Source organism: Aethalodelphis obliquidens, unplaced genomic scaffold, assembly GCF_003676395.1.
Source record: "Aethalodelphis obliquidens isolate GAN/ISIS:26980383/991018 unplaced genomic scaffold, ASM367639v1 scaffold16, whole genome shotgun sequence".
NCBI classification, from domain to species: domain Eukaryota; kingdom Metazoa; phylum Chordata; class Mammalia; order Artiodactyla; family Delphinidae; genus Aethalodelphis; species Aethalodelphis obliquidens.
This window is the reverse complement of record NW_020837960.1, coordinates 2,126,103-2,147,823: the sequence shown is the minus strand read 5'-3', so window position 1 is coordinate 2,147,823 and position 21,721 is coordinate 2,126,103. Positions and strand designations below refer to the sequence as shown.

At 35.2% G+C, this 21,721-nt stretch overlaps 1 protein-coding gene across 2 annotated transcripts in view; it reads right to left on the bottom strand.

Annotated features, from left to right (window-relative positions):
- DIAPH3 (diaphanous related formin 3) overlaps window positions 1-21,721 on the bottom strand; it is a 546,908-nt gene that overhangs the window by 266,239 nt on the left and 258,948 nt on the right. For both annotated transcript variants that reach the window (XM_027116137.1, XM_027116138.1), the window contains 2 exons: window positions 19,136-19,230; window positions 15,002-15,103 (listed from right to left, as the gene is read on the bottom strand). In XM_027116137.1, the coding sequence (XP_026971938.1) occupies window positions 15,002-15,103; window positions 19,136-19,230 (197 nt within the window). The remainder of the gene's footprint in view (window positions 1-15,001; window positions 15,104-19,135; window positions 19,231-21,721) is intronic.

Below are 21,721 nucleotides of genomic sequence, written 5' to 3'. Positions count from 1 at the left end.
AATCACCCTGATACATTTTTCAGGCAACTCTTCTGCCCTTCAGTAATAAAGTATGTCTATTGCTTTGTCTGAAGATGCCAGAGGGCCCAGGTCTGTGATCTGCACTTCAGGCAAAATGGGAGAATTATGTGGATACTGACTAAGGTGTGGTAAGACAAAGGAAAGTGTGAAGGCAGGATTTAGACAAGGCACATAACTAACAAAGGATTAGGCTACAGCTAAGACCCGTGGTTAGAAAAAAATAGATGGAAACCTGAATTTTGGGGTGGTTAAAGTTGAGGGGAAAAAGTAGTCTTCAACTGGCAAAAGAGGTAATTACTAAAGCCAACAGTCAGAATGAGAGTTCCAAAGGAGATTATAAAAATCCACTAAGAAATAAGAGGCTAAGAACAAGCAAAGCAAAAAAAAAAAAAGGCAAAAAGAGTGCATAAAGTAATAGAATGAGAACAGAATAGCAAACAGACAATTAAGCAATAAAGGAAAGGACTGTCATGAAGCTAACTGAACTAGTTTCTTCTTAATTGCATTCAAAATACAGAATGCCTCGGGATTCCCTGGTGGTGCAGTGGTTGAGAGTCCGCCTGCCAATGCAGGGGACATGGGTTTGTGCCCCTGTCCGGGAAGATCCCACATGCCGCGCAGCGGCTGGGCCCATGAGCCATGGCTGCTGAGCCTGCGCGTCTGGAGCCTGTGCTCCGCAACGGGAGAGGCCACAACAGTGAGAGGCCCCGCATACTGAAAAAAAAAAAAAAAAATATATATATATATATATAGAATGCCTCAAAAAATTCTGGGTCAGAAATTAGAAAAAGCATAAATAACGATAGTGTCAAGGAAACCCATAATACAAAACTACTAGAACCTTAAATCCTTTCAGAATATACCAGCATTCAATTGATCAGAATGACTGAGGCGCTTTACTGTGGTGAGTAGTTCCAAGTGGAGCTACTTACAAAGTAAACACTGATAAAAGAGGACTGAAAGACTACTTGCCCATAGCACAAAACTTCAGTAAAGCAGGGACGGGACTAGTCCTGAGCAAAAATGCAATATAGGCTAAAGTCTACCTTTAAAAACCTTCCCTTTGCATTCATTAGCCTTTCCCACCTCTCGTATATATACAATTGTTTACCAATAGATCAGGAGTCTTGTATTTAGAAGCAACACGGTATGGAGAAAACAAAATAAAATATGGAAATGTGGGCTCAAAAATCCTGAATTTCTTTCTACAGGATGAAACCCATAATGTGACACCAATGAACAAAACATTGACAGAATACTAGTCCAATCAGTTTCAGCATAAAGCCACAAACTATGAGAACTCAAACATATTAAAATTTATACTGAATTGACTATTTAATATATTAATGTAAGTCAGTGGTGGTATATAACGTTAAGTCAATAAGTGGTACCGTACACATACACACACTCAGAATTAGATATTTCTAGCAGATGGGAATTCGGACAAAAATAAAAGTCAAATGATTTGGTAGCAGTGATATTGGTGGTATGGAAGTTAACCTTAGCTTTTCACTAAAGGGGAAAAGAATTACTTTGTTCCCCATCTTATTCCTTAAATAAATATGTCAACTTGGATACAAAATTGGCATTCTTGGTAAAGAAAGAAAAATAGCATTAATAACGGATAATAGCTAAGTTTCAGGACAGGAAACTTGACCCAATGTTAGAGAAAAGAAAACAAATACATTTATCCTTTCAAAAGAGCCAAGTCTGGTATGGAAGATAAGGATGTTTAATGAAACATACAATTTAATACAAAATAAAAATATAAGCAAAGAGGGAAAAGAACCAAAAAGCAACAACAAAAAAAGTTTTTAAAGCCCAGACAAGTGTGTAAAGAACCAAATAAACATAGGACTGAAACACCGCCATCCTCTGTGCCAGGAGCCACAAGCAAATTAAAATGAATAAAACTTACGCAGTTGAGGTTCTGGGTATCCCAAAGATATTTTCAAGGGCTCTTAACACCAATTCCCTGTCAACTAGGGGACAGAAAATGAGGAGAAGGCTTCTCAAGTGAAGTGAGTGCTCACAGAGTGATGGAGCCAGATAAGGCAGTTTATATTCCAGGCTCTTCAAGGGAAGGACAGAAGATTTCCCTCCCATTTGGGCCCTGAGTTTCTAAAGATAAAAAATGGTTAGCATTTAGTTTCTACAAAGAAAAGCAGGGATGGGACTAGTCCTGAGCACAAGTGTAATGTAGGCTAAAGTCTACCTTTAAAAACCTTCCCTTTGCATTCATTAGCCTTTCCCACCTCTCGTATATATACAATTCTTTACCAATAGATCAGGAACCTTGTATTTAGAAGCAACATGGTATGGAGGAAACAAAATAAAATATGGAAATGTGGAGTCAGAAATCCTGAGTCTGAATCCTTCTCTTCTGTTTATGAGGTGGGGGGGGGGGTCCTGGGTTGTCACCTCTTCTATATGAGTTTCAGTTCTTATAAGCCTAAGAGGCTGTCGTATCAGAGGGATAGATCTACCAGGTCAATGTATACAAATATACCTTGTGAACTGTGCATCACTAAAGCCAAATAATGTAATTGTCATGTAATTACTTGACTGTGGTATAGTTGCTAATTTGATACAATACCTATGTCACTGACCTGAAACTCCAAAATTAATCTCTCTCCTTGCTCCTATTATCCAAACTCTCGTCTTCTAAGTGTAATAAGTCTCAGAAACCATATTAAAAAATAATCAGACTAAACTAATGTAGAGTAAGTTTTTAATCTCCTCTAGCTCTCCTACTGCATGACATGATTTACAAGCGGAAGGTTAACCTGCTATATTATAATATCTCAGATAATTAAAATGAATTTGGGAGTATTTTTTGGTCCTTGAGCACACCTTCTATAATAACCATCAAGCTATTATTGTATGCATTTTAATTTCAGGAGATTCCTAAGGCAGAGACCCTCAGTTGGATATACCTAGTCAGAGAGCTAGAGGTTATTTCTGGCTCCAACACGTGCCACTAATACGAGACGTTCATCCTAATCAGGTTTTCAGTAATTTGAATTGTCCCCCTGAAAACTGGTCCCACGAACAGAAAATAAATACTCCAGCACCATATCTCATCATGAGACCTGGAAGTCATGAAAGCTGATCATAACTGAGATGGCTCATGAGTCACAACTGGCCTTTAGGCCACACTCCTAACCCATGACCTTTGCTGCTTTGGACATTAAATTGTGTATATTTAAAAGTCAAAGCACAAAAAAGTCTGGGAGATCTAAAAAAATGGTCAAAGAGAATTATTAGAAAACAACTGTGGAGTGAATAAAATCATTGAGAAAGAGGAGGGTATGAAACAGCTAACAGAATTGAGCACTTATTATTCACTATTGACTCCACACATGCACGCTCTCCCTTAAATCTCACTACAACCTAATGAGATAGGCTCTAAATTCACATACATTTTATAAATAAAGAAAATTAAATTGAGGGGTATTAAGAAACTTCCCCCAAATTTTATAGCCAGTATATGGTACTTTAAGAATTCAAACCCAAGTCTAATTAGACTAGAAATGCAATGGAGGATATTTGAAGGAACCTGGAATACCAAGACAAAGTCATTTTAACCCAGATTTGTGTTTCAGTACTAGGAACATGTGGCATGGCAAGTCTCAGTAAGCCAAGAGCTAAATGGTTTTAGTTTTTCAGTATTTAAAATAAACCATAAAGCACCTTAGGGAAAGTTATTTATCCATCTATCAGATATTTATTAGTGATTATTACATGCAAGGTATTGTTCAAGACATTAGAAATTCACCAGTAGGTGTCTAAGAGAATGATTCCTGCCATGATCACGGTCATTCTTATGATAAACTAATAGACAGATTAATGGACAGAACTTAATATAGTAAATGAGAAGGTAATGAGTGCTTGAGGGAAAGATAAAGCAGGGAAGAGGAAAAGAAGTGTTATGGGCAATTTCAAATAGGGTACTCAGAGAAGACCTCCAAAAGTTGACATAGGAAGAAAGATCAAAAGGACATGAGGAAGCAAGCCATTTGGATATATGTAGGAAATAAGTCCAAGGAGAATAAACAGCCAATGTAAACCTCCCAAGAATGTGATTGGCATGTTTGAAGAACAGTACAGAGGCCACGTGGTTAAAGCTGAGTTAGGGGAGAGTGGTAGAAAATGAGGCACGAAACAGCGAGGCAGGGGCACATATGCAGAACCTTGTCAACTATAGCAAGGATTTAGGCTCCTCCTCTGAGGTGGGAAGCCAGTATAAGGTTACAGGTAGAGACAGAAGATTATCTGCCTTATGTCACTAGCTGCTGTGTTAAGAACAGACTGTGATATAGATAAGTTGACATAGATATCCCTTCTTAATATTATCAAATTATTTCACAACATTTTACATTTTACTTTCATGTTAGATAGAACACAAACAAAATTGCGTACCTTTTGCCACCACATGAAAAAAGGGGTAAGATCAATATAAATCACAATTGAAAATTCAGTTTTTGAGAAACTCACTAGAGTTGGCAACTCAATGAAATAGCATATCATTCTGATCATGCTGTGTTTTTATTCATTCTAATAAATTAAAGAATTGCAAAGTTATTTAATATAGCTGACATTCTACTAATTTCAGGGGAACAAAGGTAACAAAAGCTCATAAGAGAATTCATTCAGAGTTCAATTCCACTTATCCTCCCACTCTACAGAGAACACAATTGGTAGTATGTAAGTGATTTTTTCCCATTAATGGCAGGATTTGATATTACTATTTTGATGTAGATTTGAACTAAATGAACTCAATCCCTTGATTAAACAAGACTTTATCACAAAATATGCCTGCACACTTTTGGCATTTTAACTTTATCTTAGTTCATAATATAGGCGCTATACATTTATTATTATGATATATTAGAGATCATTCCATTTTCTTTCATATGAGAGCAAAATCTAGAGGCAAAAGTAGTCTTTTCTTCCTTTCCACAGATACACATTCTCATGACCACTAGCTTCTTTCCAAAGGTCCCTGATGAATTATATTCCACAAATGCCAAACAGCCCTCTCACCCTTCCTCATGCTTAGTTTTTGAAACAAACTGCAATAGTGTCACATTATAAAATCACCTTGTACAATTCCCTAGACCATGGATTGCAATTTTCCTCAGAGAGGTGGTAACCAGCAGCAAAAACAAACAAAACCTTGCTGACGATGAGTCTCTCAAAGGAGAAGATTGAGAAAACCAGTCAGCTTTGCATATTTTGCCTTACCCTTCACTGTCTCCTGTGTTACATTTCTAATTCACTCCCTGGCTGATCTCATCCAGTCCCACAGCTTTAAATTCCACATGTACATGACTGGCTCCCAAATTTATGCCTCCAGCCCTGAACTCCCAGTTTACATCCTAACTACATATTTCATAGGTCCACTTAGATGTCTATAGGTGTTTTAAGTGATCTTCCCTCCCAAAGTCTGTCTCTCTTAGAAGTGTTTTCCTCTTCTCTGTAAACAGGATCTCCTATCTTTCAAATTATACAGGCCAAGCACCTTGGGAGTCATCCTTGACTCCCTCTCATACCCTAAATCCAATCTGTCAGAAATCCCGGCTTCTGGATTTGGAATCTGCCCTTCTCACCAGAGACACTGCCATCAAGCCTGTCAAGCCACCACTATGTCTCACCTTAATCATTGTCATAACATGTTAACTGGCCACTGCCTTCAATTTACGCCCCCAGCCCGCAATCTGTTCCTCACACAGCTGCCAGAATAATCAATCTGATCTAAATCTAAAGCACAGATAGGATAATTTCACTTCTTTGTTTAAAACTCTCCAATGGCTTTCTCAGGATAATGTCCACGGGCCTCACAACATGGCTGCAAGGTCCTGGTGGCATCTCTCTGATGTCCCCTCCTATTCCCACACCCCCTCATTCACTTTGCCACAGCTCCAGCCTCAGCTGTGTCACACTCACATATCCCTCAAAGCCTGGCGCTTGTGGTCTCCTCTGTCTATAACATGCTTTCCCAAGACAGCCACACAGGCTTCTGCTCAGATGGGAGAGGCCTTCCCCAGCCATGTTAATCTCACACGTATGCACCGCCCTCATGCCACCACTTCCTAAGAAGTACTTAGTATTACTTGATATTACATCACGTTTTTGTTTCTGTGTATATTGTTACTATACTCAACCAAAATGTAAGACAAAGAAGGAGTAAGAGACATGTTCACTGCAACAAACTCAGAGTCCAGAGCAATGCCCAGCACACAGTAGGTGTTCAATAAATATTTGCCAAATAAATGAACAAACAAATGAATCATTGCTGAACCAAGGAGACGGGTATTGAAATAAAACACATGAGACAGCAGTACAGTTACCAATATAATCTCAAGGTCTAAATTCATCCATAAAACACCTGGTAATCCAGACCCCTGTAACACCAAAAGGCTGAGGCAACACTAATGGACCCGAAGCTATTTCCTCAGAAGCATCTAATGAGAACTCAGATCAATACCAGAGATGTTCTTAAACATACTCAATCTATCAGCAGTGAAGCTATGTTAAGTTCCACCATAAAAAAGCCTCTAATTTTCTGTGAATTTCAGTATATTTGCCTAAATCGATAAATCTGTTACACATTTTATACTACCTGTTAAACATGTAAAGAAAAAGGTGTAAATGGCCTTTTAAGAGTTCTGTCAACATGTACCCCCATTGTGTCATATGTAGGCAGAATTAAGAAGAAATCTGTGAGAGAAAAGATCTTCAGAGAAAATACTACGATGGGCAAGACAGATATTAGCTGACAACTGATGTTTAACTACTTAAACCAACAGACATTAGCTGACAACTGATGTTTAACTACTTAAACCAACAGAATTTCTATAAGTTTCACTAAAAATTCAAATGGCACTGTGATCATTTTGACTTAGGCTGCTAAAGGAGATGAAAAGCAGAAATCAGATCATAAGGAAAATGACAGAAGTATTACATGTCTGAAGAATTTCAGGCTACAGATCAATGACAATTGAAAGCAAGCTAAATTAATAAGCCCTAAACTAGGTGGAAGAAAAGCCATCTGCGCTAGTGAGCCTATATTAAGTCCTGGATCCTGGTAGAAGCATGTCAAGAAGGTTGCAAAGCAAAGTGACAAGAATAACTGAACAACAGCTGAACGTTTGTGATCTTAAGAGAAGCAGACCTCTAAGATTTAAATAGCTATGGATAGAGTTATAACAGTTTATTATTCTAAACAAATGTCCTCCTGGGTAGATTTGCAGATGAGACTGCCAGAGTGCTATCTAGAACATCATGGAATATGAAGGACCTGGGACAACTGGACAGGTACCAAAAAGCAACTGAAGACAAACAGAACTTCATATTTTCCAGGAGGAGAGACTGGCAAGATTTATGCCACTGACAGACAAGACTGAAGATGAATTATTAAAGAGTAAAGGAAATAGTAATTATAAGAAGCCAAAGTGGGTCCTTGAAGAAGACACTGTATTGCACTAATTCCATGTCTTTTGTTAAGTTTTAAAGTGATAATTCTGTGAAACATGAATGATTTTTTGTCTGGACATTTGCAAAGCACTCAAAATAATCAGCACTTGAGGAATGAGAGAGATGGATATTTTAAATATGGGAAAGCGATGGCTCAGTGGACATCTTCTTTCAGGTCCCTCACCAATCTTGATCAGTCTTTTCTTAAATTGTTTCAATAAGCTGTGATTCTTATACCAAATCACAATTTCCTCAACACTTTTTAGAATATATAACCACTGAGTACCTGAGTATTGACAGACTTAAACACCATGGCCTTCTGAGTTAAAGAAGGATCAGGAAAAGGTCCAACGTAGGTGTGGTACCAGGAGAAAAGTGGAATACTGTGACAAGTCTACAAGTTAGGTGGCAGAATCATATAGGGTGATTATATTCTGTTTTGAAAAAAAGTGTGAAATTATACTTTTATGCCCAAAAGTGTTGGGTAATTGGTCTACTTTTGAATTAACCCATTCTTACCCAGAGAAATAATTGTCTGGAGACCCATTTTAACAAAAATTAAAATAACTATCTCAGGGCTTCCCTGGTGGCGCAGTGGCTGAGAGTCCGCCTGCCAATGCAGGGGACGCAGGTTCGTGCCCCGGTCCGGGAAGATCCCACATGCCGCGGAGCGGCTAGGCCCGTGAGCCATGGCCGCTGAGCCTGCATGTCCGGAACCTGTGCTCCGCAACAGGAGAGGCCCGCGTACCACAAAAAACAAAACCAAAAACAAACAAAAACAAAAAAACTATCTCAAGAGTATCTAACATTTTCATTTCAAAATATGATTTAAAAAAAATACTCTGTATTATACCATAATGATGGATACATGTCATTATATATTTGTCCAAATCCACAGAATGCACAACACCAAGAGTGAACCCTATAGGGAGGGTGGAAGGGAGACACAAGAGGGAGGAGATATGGAGATATATGTATATGTATAGCTGATTCAATTTGTTATAAAGCAGAAACTAACACACCATTGTAAACCAATTATACTCCAATAAAGATGTTAAAAAAAAAAAAAAAGAGTGAACCCTAAGGTAATCTATGGACTTTGGACAATTATGATGTGTCTGTGTAGTATACCATGTCAAGAAGTTCCAAGCATACATGAATACTATGACTATATTCCAGGGTAATAAGAACCATTTAGATATATACACTGGGCATTATGGTAGCAAAGAGGCAGGATCCTGAATTCTACAGGGAATAACAGAAATGCTAGGGAAAGAATTCCAGAAAGGGCTTCCTCAAAGCAAAAAGAAAGGAAAAGCAGCCTATTGACAGCCCTGAGTGTGGTGCCTTGAGAGCACAGCAAGTTGTGGAGGAAAGACAAAGCACAAGGAGAAAGTAAGACAGCGGACGGGGCAGGAATTGCCTCCTTAAAGACCTAATGCTGGGTGACTGGGTGGCTAGGAAGGAAGGGATTATGGAGAAGTCTGAGGAAACACTTGGGGGTGATCGGTATGTTCATTATCTTAATTATGGTGGTGGTTTCATGAGTGTACTTATGTCAAAATTAATCAAATTCTGCAAATTTTAAATATGTGCATTTTACTGTATGTCAATTATAGCTCAATGAAGTTTTGTTGGTTTGTTTTTAAAACTTTAATGCTATTCTAAAAATTTTAGACATCCATGTAAAAGTTATGGGAAGCAACTGAAGCAGTTTAGGGAGCTAGTGAGGGATGGTCAGTGGCATTTCATTGCTTATTTTACAACTTTACAAGATGTTCCACACAATCAAACGAAAGACTTAATCCACTGCTATTTATCACGTTCCTATTATGTGCAAAGAACCAAGCTTCTGCCAAAACACAGAACGTTCCTTTAAGTAAGTAATGTGGATCTTCAATTCACTCATGTGAATTACAGATGTATTCTATTTAAATAAACACTCAAATTTGATACAATCGATAAAGTCACTAAGGTTGTTTGCATTATATAATCAACTTTAATTCCAAACAAGAGTTATGTAAAATAGTAAACAAACAAAATGCAGCTTACCTGGACATCTGTGTTTGTTTACAGTATTTCTCTTTGGTAGAAAGGCAGTGTTCAAAAGTAACACATCCAAAATGCTAATAACCAATGTCAATTAAAGACCAAATAGAATGTATAAAATATAACATATAAATTAGAAATATGTTCTACTTTTGTCATGTATTACATACAACTATCCAGGGTTCTATGTCCTATAGAGTATGGTATACAAATATAGTATTCAGAAATATGTGAATATCCATTAAGTTGTACATCCTTTAAGCTTTCTTTCAACCACTAAACCATTTGCTATGTCTATATTCTTTCCAGGTTTCCTGTAATACAGAGTTTCATATCCACTTTTATTTATTTCTCCCTTGAAATTGGAAGCAAAATTCTTTAATCCTGATATTATCTCTATTCTTTAAAAAGCAGTCTTAATGCAGGTGTACTAGACCTGGGTACTTTTATGGTTCTAAGGGTTTAGTCACTCATCTGTTATTACTGGTAATTCAGAATCTTAAGGTATCTCCCTGAACTAATTCTCCCTGCAGCCCTTCTGACTCGGGCATTGGCCAGTTTGAGCAGGACAGTTCTCAGGTGTTCTAGAGCTGGCCCTGTCTATGCCTTGTAGTCTAGTAGTGGTGTTGACATGGTGGTGGCTGGTACCTTTTAGAACGGATATCCAGTGCTGTGAATTCAGGACCTAGTAGTTTAATGCGATTATTGACTTGTTTTGTGGCTGATAGTGTATTTATATGTCCTTTGTTTTCCAGGGGATTTTGGCATAAGGAAAACAATAGCCCATCAAAAAGTCTGAACAAGCTGTCATTTAATGTTGAGAGACTAAGTGTTCTAGTCAAATGGTATTTTGTTATTTTAGAGGAGCATTCTGGGAGGCGGTTCATCTCTATATCTTTCTGTGTGACTTGAAATGAATGAGACCGTTTACATGCTAATTTTATTTGTTGGTTTAGGTTTTGGGCAGAAGACACTGAGTACTAACTGATGTGCTGAACTTGAAATATTCTTTTCCCTGGATAGTCCAGGACACAACTTTTTGCTGAGAAATTGGTTCATATTTAGCATGTCCTTGCCTCATGCTTTATTCAACTTAATTTTCTATCAATAAGATTTAGAAATGAAAATATTCTTCCTAGAAACTCTCACTCATTGGATCAGTTACCTGTCTCTTTTCTTGGATTCTTCCCTTCCCTCTTTAGCCCCAGAACCTTCTCATTTATTTCCCCAAAATATTGCCTACTTACCAAAAGTTGGTTCCCATTGTGTAGAACCTGATTTTAGTTACGTGACTGTATTTTTTATATTAGCAGTGATCTTCTGATCAATAAGCCATTAGGTAAAATCACTGTGCTCACAGTAGCATGGTTAACTGTGTGAGAAATAAGATATGTAAATATTCAGTGGGATCACAAGATTTAGCTGAAGTTTAGAAAGAGGCCTACAATTTGCATTTGAAACTTGGTGTACTAGACTTTCTTTGATTAAAAATTCTAGGTTTTTGAGTATTTGTTTCCACATTATTTAGTTCTGTTAAGCTGCCAATTCTTCAAAGGAATCATAATGTTTATAGGAAATTGAATTAAACAATGTTCTTTTTGTGTACTGTATTTTGATCTACCACCATTTGGTGTCACTGCAGGGCAGGGCTTTTAAACTTTGTGCGGTAGAGACCTCCTGTTTTGTTTTTTTTTTTAATCAAAAAATGTTGTAGGAAGTTCATGCAAATTTCCCTGCATTAAAAATGCCTCATTTTAAAATACACCTAAATATTCGTGTTATAAAACATTTAAATAGCATATAAAAATATTGAATACAATGTAGAAGCTCCTTGTATCTCACTACCCACTGCATCCCATATAAATGATCATTTTTAACATTTTGTTGACTTTCGGATCCTATTTCTTTGTATTTACAAATGTATGCATGTTCATATGCACATTGTTCTGAAAGTTTTCACCGTGAAATATGTTTTGGAGGCTTTTAGTTTTATAATGTGTTGTTTTGAAATTCCTATGTGGTATTTCATGGTCCCTACTATGACTTTTTCTGTAACTATTCCCTTAATGAAGGATAGTTGAAAGAAAGCTTCAAGGACGTACAATTTAATGGATATTCACATATTTCTGAATACTATATTTGTACACCAAACTCTATAGGACGTAGAACCCTGGATAGTTGTATGTAAGTAATACATGACAAAAGTAAAACATATTTCTCATTTACATGTTATATTTTATATATTCTATTTGGTCTTTAATTGACATTGGTTATTAGCATTTTGGATGTGTTACTTTTGAACACTGCCTTTCTACCAAAGAGAAATAATGTAAACAAACACAGATGTCCAGGTAAGCTGCATTTTGTTTGTTTACTATTTTACATAACTCTTGTTTGGAATTAAAGTTGATTATATAATGCAAACAACCTTAGTGACTTTATCGATTGTATCAAATTTGAGTGTTTATTTAAAAAGAATACTTCTGTAATTCACATGAGTCAAATGAATGAATTTACATAACTGGATAAAAGAAAAATGTAAACTGACTGGCAAGTAACATAACTGCAGGGTTTTAACTGATTTTTGTTAAAATGAAAACAATGCTAGAAATCACAATATCAGTGTATAGAACCTGAAGATGAAACAGAGCTAACAGCAAGTCTATCTATAGTGAAAACAAATAAAAAGGCAAGCTTTGGCCCTATTTGGGGCCAAAGGCTATCCCAACCTTTGACTCTTCCTTGTTTATGACTCTGTGATGATTTTTCATCTAGAAATGATTAGCACTTTAGGTTTAGTCAATAAGTAAAGGCTTTTCTACAAGAGAAAAGTCTTGTAGGAATCTGCAGTTTAGCTTACCTCAAGATAACAGCCCGTCTTTGACATATACACAATTACATTAAGCATATAACTTTTAAAATAAAACAGGGCTTCCCTGGTGGCGCAGTGGTTGAGGGTCCGCCTGCCGATGCGGGGGACGCAGTTTCGTTCCCCGGTCTGGGAGGATCCCGCATGCCGCGGAGCGGCTGGGCCCATGAGCCATGGCCGCTGGGCCTGTGCGTCCGGAGCCTGTGCTCCGAAACGGGAGAGGCCACGGCAGTGAGACACCCGCATACCGCAAAAAAAATAATAATAATAAAAATAAAAATAAAACAGCATTATGGGAATCTTTAAAAATGTACCTGGTAATTATAATCAGTTTCCTAAAACCACCAAATTTATACCATTTATACAATGTTGATAAATTGAAAATACATCACTCTTTAATGAATTAGTGAACTTATTGAGCTTTTAATCCAGAAAGGAGAACAGAAAACTTCAAGGCATTCCATGCTGTTCATCATTTTTTGGGTAACTCTCAAGTATTGTTGAGAACTCTAAGCAAATTTTCCTGTCTTTTGGGGGATGGGCAGGAGTTTGAGAAGTAGGGAGAGCCAGATTGGAAATGGTGAATAATTGATATGGAAAAAAAGGTGAAGTTGAAGAACATTACCATTTGTCACCCCCTCCCCCAAAAAAGAGTATATAGAAAGTTTTCATTTTTTCTTCAACTGTCTTTCTGCTTTCTTCACCAAGACAATTATATTTTACAATGTTAGTACAACACAAACCAGAACTTGAAACAATATTTTTAGGAATATTCATAATCAACAGGTAATGAAGCTCTGTTCATATTTCCATAGCAGATGGTTTTCAACAGCATCACTCCTTTCTCATTATATTCCATTTGTAGTCAGGTATGATTCAGCATGGAATGTGGAGAGTCAAGGTCAAGTTTGTGTTGACATGTCCTGAAATGGAAGTGATCCATTTCTGTCTTAAAATCAAAACTATAACCTCTAGCCCTGGTATCTGGGAATATAATTGTTTTAACTTTCTGATCCCTCTGAGCACACTGCTTGTAAATCGTATCTCTTTGATGTGAACTCTCGTTTTCAAAGGCGGGCATAACCTGGCTATTTAAATAAACCTGAAATATCTGCAAGTTTGAGTTCATTCTTCTGTGACAATCACTAGAAAGAACATGGGATAGTTTTAAATCTCTGTGATGATATGCAACATAAAAGGTTACTCGTTAAATAGACATTTTCGCATAAGTTTGTATGTGTTTCAGGCTTAATGTGGATGGGAATATTTCAAAATTATAATTTTACATGTTATGCTTTTCATTCAAGAGTCAAAAAAGATGGGCAAAAATCAAAACTCTAAGTAGTCTGTGGTTAAAAATGTAATGCAAATTCTCCTGTGTCTCATATGGAAGATATTATGCCAAATAGGGATCAAGAGAACGACAGAGTGACCAGGTGAAAGAAAATAAATAAGGAAATTAAAAAAAAAAAGAAAAGAGAAAAACAAGATGAGGAGGAAAGAGTATTCTGGAGAATTGGGAAAAAAAAAGCATTTTTCTAAAGATAATAAATTTAAAAGTTTCATAATAAAAATTATAAGGCTGTGAACAGGAAAAAGGTGCTTTTTTTTCTTCTGAGTTTGTGAACTTTGGGTTCAGGATGGAGGGTGAGGGAGGAGGGGAGGTGCTGTAGGAAGGGCTGAGTAGAATGGGTTCATGAAGACACAGGAAGGAGTTTAAGAGCAAACATCGACAGCATGCCAAATATAGTATGTAGACATAGTCCTTTAGTTATCCAATCCAAATTTTCAAAATTATATCAAATACAATTCCATCATGTCCCTGGAAGTTGGTAATAATATAGCTGAAAGCTGCAGGAAAAAAATAATCTTATATATTAAAAAAAAATGAAATACTACTTTAAAATATCATCATGATGGCTGAGTGTAACCAATCTCAAAATGATAATTTAATGGTAGAAGGAAAGAGCAGGAGAAAAGAAAGCTTGATAAAAAATCTTAAAGTTACAATACCACTAATATATAACACTGGAAAGTCTTTTTTCACCTCTTTAGACCCCAACTTCTATAAAGTAGGAAGCCAGAACAAGGTGATTATCAAGGTATCTTGAAGATTTTCTAAAATGTATTCATTTTTCACCCTCATTGCCAAGAAAGAAACTATATTTCTAATTTCAGAGTCTAAAATATGAGATGAACTGAAGTGAATGATTAGAATGAAAAACTGAAGCTACTCTTGGAATATGTTGGAATACACAGCTCTAGAATAAATCACAAATATACTCTCTAGTCTTAGGAGTACAGGTTTCATTTTATATTTTGACATTAAAAAGAGAACTTAAAAAAATCATGTTTATGCTTTTGAAAAAAATCCTTGGACTTCATTTATGGCTAGAATTTCAATATATAGTTTAAAATCAAGATAATTTCCCATAAATATCCTCAGGTTTAAAAAAAAATGCAAGATGGACATTAAATGTTTTTGAGCAATGATGATGTGAAAAGCCTTACATTTCCTTTTCTGTTTTTGCACAGTATAAAAATCCCCTCCAAAGAGAGCTGACACTGAGAGACAGTACTTACCACAACAGCAAACTGCTCGGGTTCACATAAGTTGTTATAGTCACTCTTGAACTGAGACAGTGAATTTAACTGTTCTTGATCAGGAAGATGCTTCATTAAGTTCTAAAAATTAAAACCAAAAGAAAATATCTTCACTAAATGTGCTTCTTAAATTCTAGGAAAAATTTTTAATAAACTATGGGAAGGAAATCATTGAAGAAGTTAATCTTTAGTTTTATTTCTAGGTAACCTCCCTAATACTAAACCTTAAGCTACATTCTCTGCATCTTGAAAGCAACCAATTTTCCTCTTCTCTATCCAGGGTTATTATATATTCAAATCAAGTACTACTGAATGTTTATTTGATTAGCTATATATTGGAGAAAGAAGAATTCAACCTATACCAAAGGAACACCTTTCTCACCTGGATAAATGTGATCAATTACATTTCAGCTTTAGGGAATTAAATGTCATAAATTTCAGGCAAAGCCAAACATATTTTAGCACTTCACTCACAGGGATAAAAGAAATCATCATATTGCTATTAATAGGCAAGGTAAAGAATGGAAAAGAAATCAAGGGAATTGTAATGACAGCATTTGCAAGATTTAACCAATATGATTACAGTTTTAATAATAAAAATGAAGACATCTCTAAAACAAAGTAACTTTTCTGATGCGAAAGAAAATTTGAAAAGGCATTGAAGACACAGGATGATACACCTTGCAGATGAAAGCATATAGAGAGAACTTAAGTGCCACGGCTGTAACAGCCCTTTGCCTATATCATCTGCAGCCCAGAAACCACAGGTTCATTTGGTTGTTCTGGCTCCCTTGTCCACGCACAGCCACAGAAATGGATCACTTCCATTTCAGGACATGTCAACATGTCACAAGCCACACACTTAGACAACAGAAACACTCCCAATGGAGAAAGACCAAGGGAATACATATAATTATGCTTCTCTGTTAAACCATCCCTTAGACAAAGTCTATATAGATCCTCTGTATCAAAATATAATCAAAATATAATCGACTATAATAGTATTATACAGAGTTAGTATACGGATATTAAAATTAAGAAAGAAAAGAGTGGTTGGTGCTCACAATTCCAAATTACACCATCTATAAACTCTGTACAAGCCCAAAGTCAAGTACAAATTATAATTAACCCTACATCATGCTGAATATATTTAAGGAGGAAAAAAAAACCCAAAGGTGTTATTAGTTAAAAAATAATGTTAGAGAATGTTACATATCAAAGAGTTAGATCAAAGAACAAGTTTTTGACTCACTGTGTACCTTTGGACATAAACTTGATTGACTGGCCAAAAACAAACAAAAAAGTGGCAATTTAAGATCATCCCTAAAGAAAGTATTCACCATTAATACTATCAAACTGAATAAAAACAATAAAGGTGTATGATTTTCCCATATAAACAGAAGCTTCCCTTAGTAGAATTGCCTGAGATCAAAACACCTGGTTATTAATATTTTCTTTTAATCATTCTAGTTGACATCTGATCTATTTATTACATTGGGCTTCTGAATTTCTTCAGCATCCTTTCAGATAATCATCATATCCCCTTAAGTATTTTTAGTTAATATATACTTAAGTTTTCATCTTTCATCACAAATTCATTAATTTTTCACTTCATTATTTTTGCTTTCTAAAGTAATGAAACTATTGTGATTTATAAGAGTACAGGCCCGACCTTCCTTTGTCTCTCCCTTTATCATATTTCCCATCCTAAGCTCCTATCGAACTAAATTCTTCAGTTGCCCCCACACACCCAGCTTTTCCCTCACAGGATCCCTCTGCTCTTTTCTACATACATGCCATATTCAACCTTTAAGGACACTTACACGCAGATACGCACACTTAGCACATTACCTAGTTCTATCAACACAGCCATGTTTATCCTGTATTATAGTTATATATAAATGCCATCTCCCTTGCCACTCCAGAAAGGTAAAGTCTATGTCCGATTGAGCCTAACACCATGCCCTGCACATGGTGAGCACCATGAAATACGTGCTAAATTAATTAATTAATTAAAGACTGACGGGACAAAGGTAAATGGGTAACAATGAGGTGGAAAAATAACATGCAAAGATGACATCAATACTGACATCTTGTTATATATGAATAAATAACTAGATATGCCATAATAAGATCATGACAATGAACAAAGCCTACCAAAATAATGATTATTACAAAGTAATGCTTTTTCCATGCCCTGTTCAAAACAGGCAAGTTCTTCACTTTACAATTAGAAAGTATTTTTAAAATTAAAAACAAAACTTCAAATAGCATAAAATTCTTATTGTTAATGAATATTTGAAGACTTTGCATATGTCCAAACTAAATTTTTAGATTTTAAATTCATAAGATTGGTTTTATATTTAGCAAGTGTGATAACCAGAATAATGCCCCAATCCCACTAAAATGTTCACACCTAATCCCCAGAACCTGTGAAATATTAGGTTACATGACAAAGGGAATTAGGGTTTGGGATGGAATTAAAGTTGCTATCAGCTGACCCTAAACTAGAGAGATTATCCTGGATTATCCAATGTGCCCAATGTAATCACAAAGGTCATTAAAAGTGGAAGAGGGAGAGAATAACAGAGTAAGAGGAAGATATGACTATATAAGACAGGAACAGAGAGCTGCAACATTGCTGGCTTCGAAATTAAAGGGAGGCATCGACCAGCCAAGGAATGCGGGCAAGCATGAGGAGCTGGAAAAGACAAACAAATGAACTCTCCTCTGAAGCCTTCGGAAAGGAATGCAAGTCTGCTGACACCTGGACTTTGGCACGGTAAGGCCCACACCAGACTTCTGTTCTACAAAAATGTAATACATTTGTTTTATAGTAAGCCACTAGATTTGTGGTAAATTGTTAAAGCAGTAATAGAAAACTAATATATTAATAAATTATATGGAACTGAATGTTCTTAGGACATGAATTTTAAAATGCAAACTTTTTTCCATCTCAAACAACAAAAGCCACATGATCATCCAAAATATTCATATAATCAACTTAAAAGCTACTCTGTAAATATTTAACAAATACATTGTAAAAATTACATATGCATTAAGTAGAAATATTTTATTGAAGGGACTTGGAAATCTACTCTCAAGAACAAAGCACATTCATGATCAACAGGAATAAAGACAAAATGTAGTAAAGAGAAACTACTAGAGGAAAAAACAAATGCTTGAAAAAGGTTTGTTGAATTAGGTAGTTTATGAGTCTGAGACTCAGCACAAATCACTGATGGGATTATATATTACCACCACACTTAGAAGATGGGACAGACAAAACCAAGAACTTCCAAGGATACCACTTACTGATGGATTAAAACATCTAGAATATTTTTAATCAGTTGTTAACAATGGATTAAAACATCTAGAATATTTTTAATCAGTTGTTAAAATAACTAATAAGAATAAAAGACAGCAAACTGAAGATATTATTCTCTCACTGTATGATTTGTGGTCTGCTTCTCCAACTTTAAATTCTGTCAAGACATGCATTACTGTACCTTATGTATAGAATTCAGCAAGTAATTCTGAAACCATACTAGCATTCGTTAAATAATCCTGTGAGTAGAAAATATTTTAAAAATCTTCCAGCCTTCTGAATGATTCAGAATACCATGCAAACAAATTTCTAGAATTCATGGGAACACAAATGACTCAAGTAAGGGTTGTTAATCAAGGTAACTCTAAATAAAGAGAAAATTCCCTCAGTCTTCTATACCAAACAATAATATACCTTTATAAGACATATAAGCCCAAGAAAAATACATTCTATAAGGATTATACAAATAAATTTAAATTAGCATATTACTAGTCTTAACTGTAACATAAACGTACATATAAAAGTAAACAATTTGCCTTTCAAAAACAGTCATTTGAAATAATTGAAATGTAATCGTTTGATAGCATTATATTTAGTTTGCAGTTAAGAGAAGATGCAGAGCTTTATCTCCTGGCAATGCAGAAGTTATGCTCAAACTAATTATGCAGCAATGATTTTCCAGTTGAATGATTTAGTTTAAGAATTTTGCTTCACTTACAGATTTCTATTTAATGAGAAGCTTGCAATGAAATATTGGAATTTAAGCTCTCTGCCTGTTTGTTTACCTGAATCATAGATTCTCCCAACTGTGTTTCATCCACTTCCAATATCATCATTTTGATTTCCTCATATGGCACCCGAAAAGAACTCAGGAAGATTGCTAAGAGGAAGAGGAAAAAAAAGGTTAATAATGAAGAAGGTAAGAAAACAATTTGAGATGTAGTTCTATATATAAAATCAAAAATAATTCATAAAGTGAGAGATTTTAATTATTTAATATAATTACTGCGGGGGAAACTTTCATTAGCACATTTTATACCCTTCTCCAGTTTTAGAACTAGTGTTTAAACAACAGTCCTATATTATTATGCTGGTTCTGAGGTTGATTTTTAATGCTTACTTATTAGCCTAACATAGGAATGGTGCCAATTTTGATGTGATTTTAGAAAACTGAAATATGTTTAGAACACTATAGAGATATCACATTGTAATGAAAAGAACCATAAAACCTCAATATGTACATGTAATATTTATCTACACATGTGTGTTATTAGCCTGCATAATGTCTTCTGGCCTTACTAAATAGTTCAGAAAAAAAATTTTTTTAAGAAAACTGCTAAGCAGTGCATTAACACTTTTCCAAGTTATAATAGCACTTCACTGTTCAGAAATATTGTAGACAATATGCCAGAGAAATACCTTTTTTATGTAACTAAAGCTTAAATATGCAATATTAGAACACAAATTTCAATGGAAAACTGTCCAAATGGACGAGATGGGATAATATGTTATTACTGAGAATTTCAACATTATTTCCATTTTTATACCTCATACATCTTATGTTAAAACACAATGATTTCAAAAGTATATAAGAATATTTTCATAGCATTAGATTTAATGCTTTTACTGTTTCCCCCCTTATTTGACTAGTATTATTGTTTCTTCTGTCCAGTGACAGATGTCACTTCTTGAACACACACAGACCTTGCTACCACTACCTACTACTTTGTTTTATATACCAAACATATCATTTCACTTGTAGGTATTTTCATATAAAAACACTATTTTACATAAGACAGAGAAAACATGATCTTTCTTGGAGTAAGGCTGTATTCCTGAGGATACCATGGATCAATTGCAGACGAACAACGAGAGCACCATCTGTGTTCTTATCATCAGCTTCATTCACACATTTTGAACTCACACAGTCATAAATGTGGGATAATAGTGCTAGAAATTATAAATGTGTATAATCCTCAATATCCCAAGCATAAGATGGAACAAAAGAGCTAAATGATATTGTAAAAGATAGAGATTAGTGGAATTATAAAAGGATAACCCCATTATAGACATTAGAAAGCACAAAAATATAATATATATATGATCTCAAAGAGATAATCAATGAATAATTGATAGAGAGGGAATAAAATCTAAATCTGTACATCATGTATAAAACAAGTTGCATATGATTGTAGGATTAAATATAAATATTAACAAATAGGAATATTAGAAGAAATTTAGCATGGCAAATTAGCTCATTTATGGTTAGAGAAGAACTTCTTAATCATAAAAATCAGTGAAAAACATATGAAAAGATTGATATCTGACAAAATAAAAAGAAAACACTAAAACAATTAAAAGCGCTTAAAACAATTAGAAAGCAAGGAAATTGGGGGGATGAACCTGCCTCAAAATTCAGAGGGCTTTCTCCCACTTCATTTAGAAAACAGTGAGGTCCAAATAGGAAAATGAGAAAAATGTATGAAAACGCAAAGGAATAAGAAAAAAGTTACAAAAAAATAATAAATAATATGTTAAACATCAGAAGTAAGCAAATTGAGAAGGCAAATTGTTAAGATAGTACCTGTGTTGCAAACTTAGAAAGATAGTAAGATTAATCAGAATCCTTAAAATTCCCTTTGAGAGACAGTAAATTCTACTCAAGAAACCTAACCATGGACACAATAACAAAATGTAGAAAAGGTTATAATGTTAAATAGCAAGATTAAAAGGAAAGAATTATACCAAGGCATAATATAGTAATTGAGAGAAAGAAATTATAGTTTTGTATTTCAGGCAGCATGGCAAAGTAGACAGAGAACCTTGAAATATTTTTTAAAAGTTATTTTTTATCTTAATCTTAAATCTATTTCTGAGCTGTAGTGAAAGAAAGGAAAATAGAAATCCTGGAGAAAATGAAATAATTACTTAAAGAAATGAAAGAAAAGTTTGAAACACTGGACAGGAAAGAAAAGAACATTATGAAAGAGAAACAAAGATTTGAGGGAGAAAAAAACTTTAAAAATATATATATTTAGCTACTGAAATGGAAAACTCACATGGATTAGACATCAGATAAAGAGAAAATTGGTGACATAGGCAGAGAAGCTACCCAAAACACAAAGACAAAGAGATGGAAAAGTACTAGGTTAAGAGACATAGAAGATGAGTAAGGACACCTAAAAATGTCTTCTTGGAGTTCCAAAAGGAACACATGCACATACACAGACGCATGCACGCGCGTGTGTGCGCACACGCACACGCGCACACACACACACACACACACCAGGGAAGAAGGATATTTAAAGAGAAAATGTCATTTTCCAGAATTTTAGAGAGAGACAAATCATTAGAACAAGGAGGCTCAACAA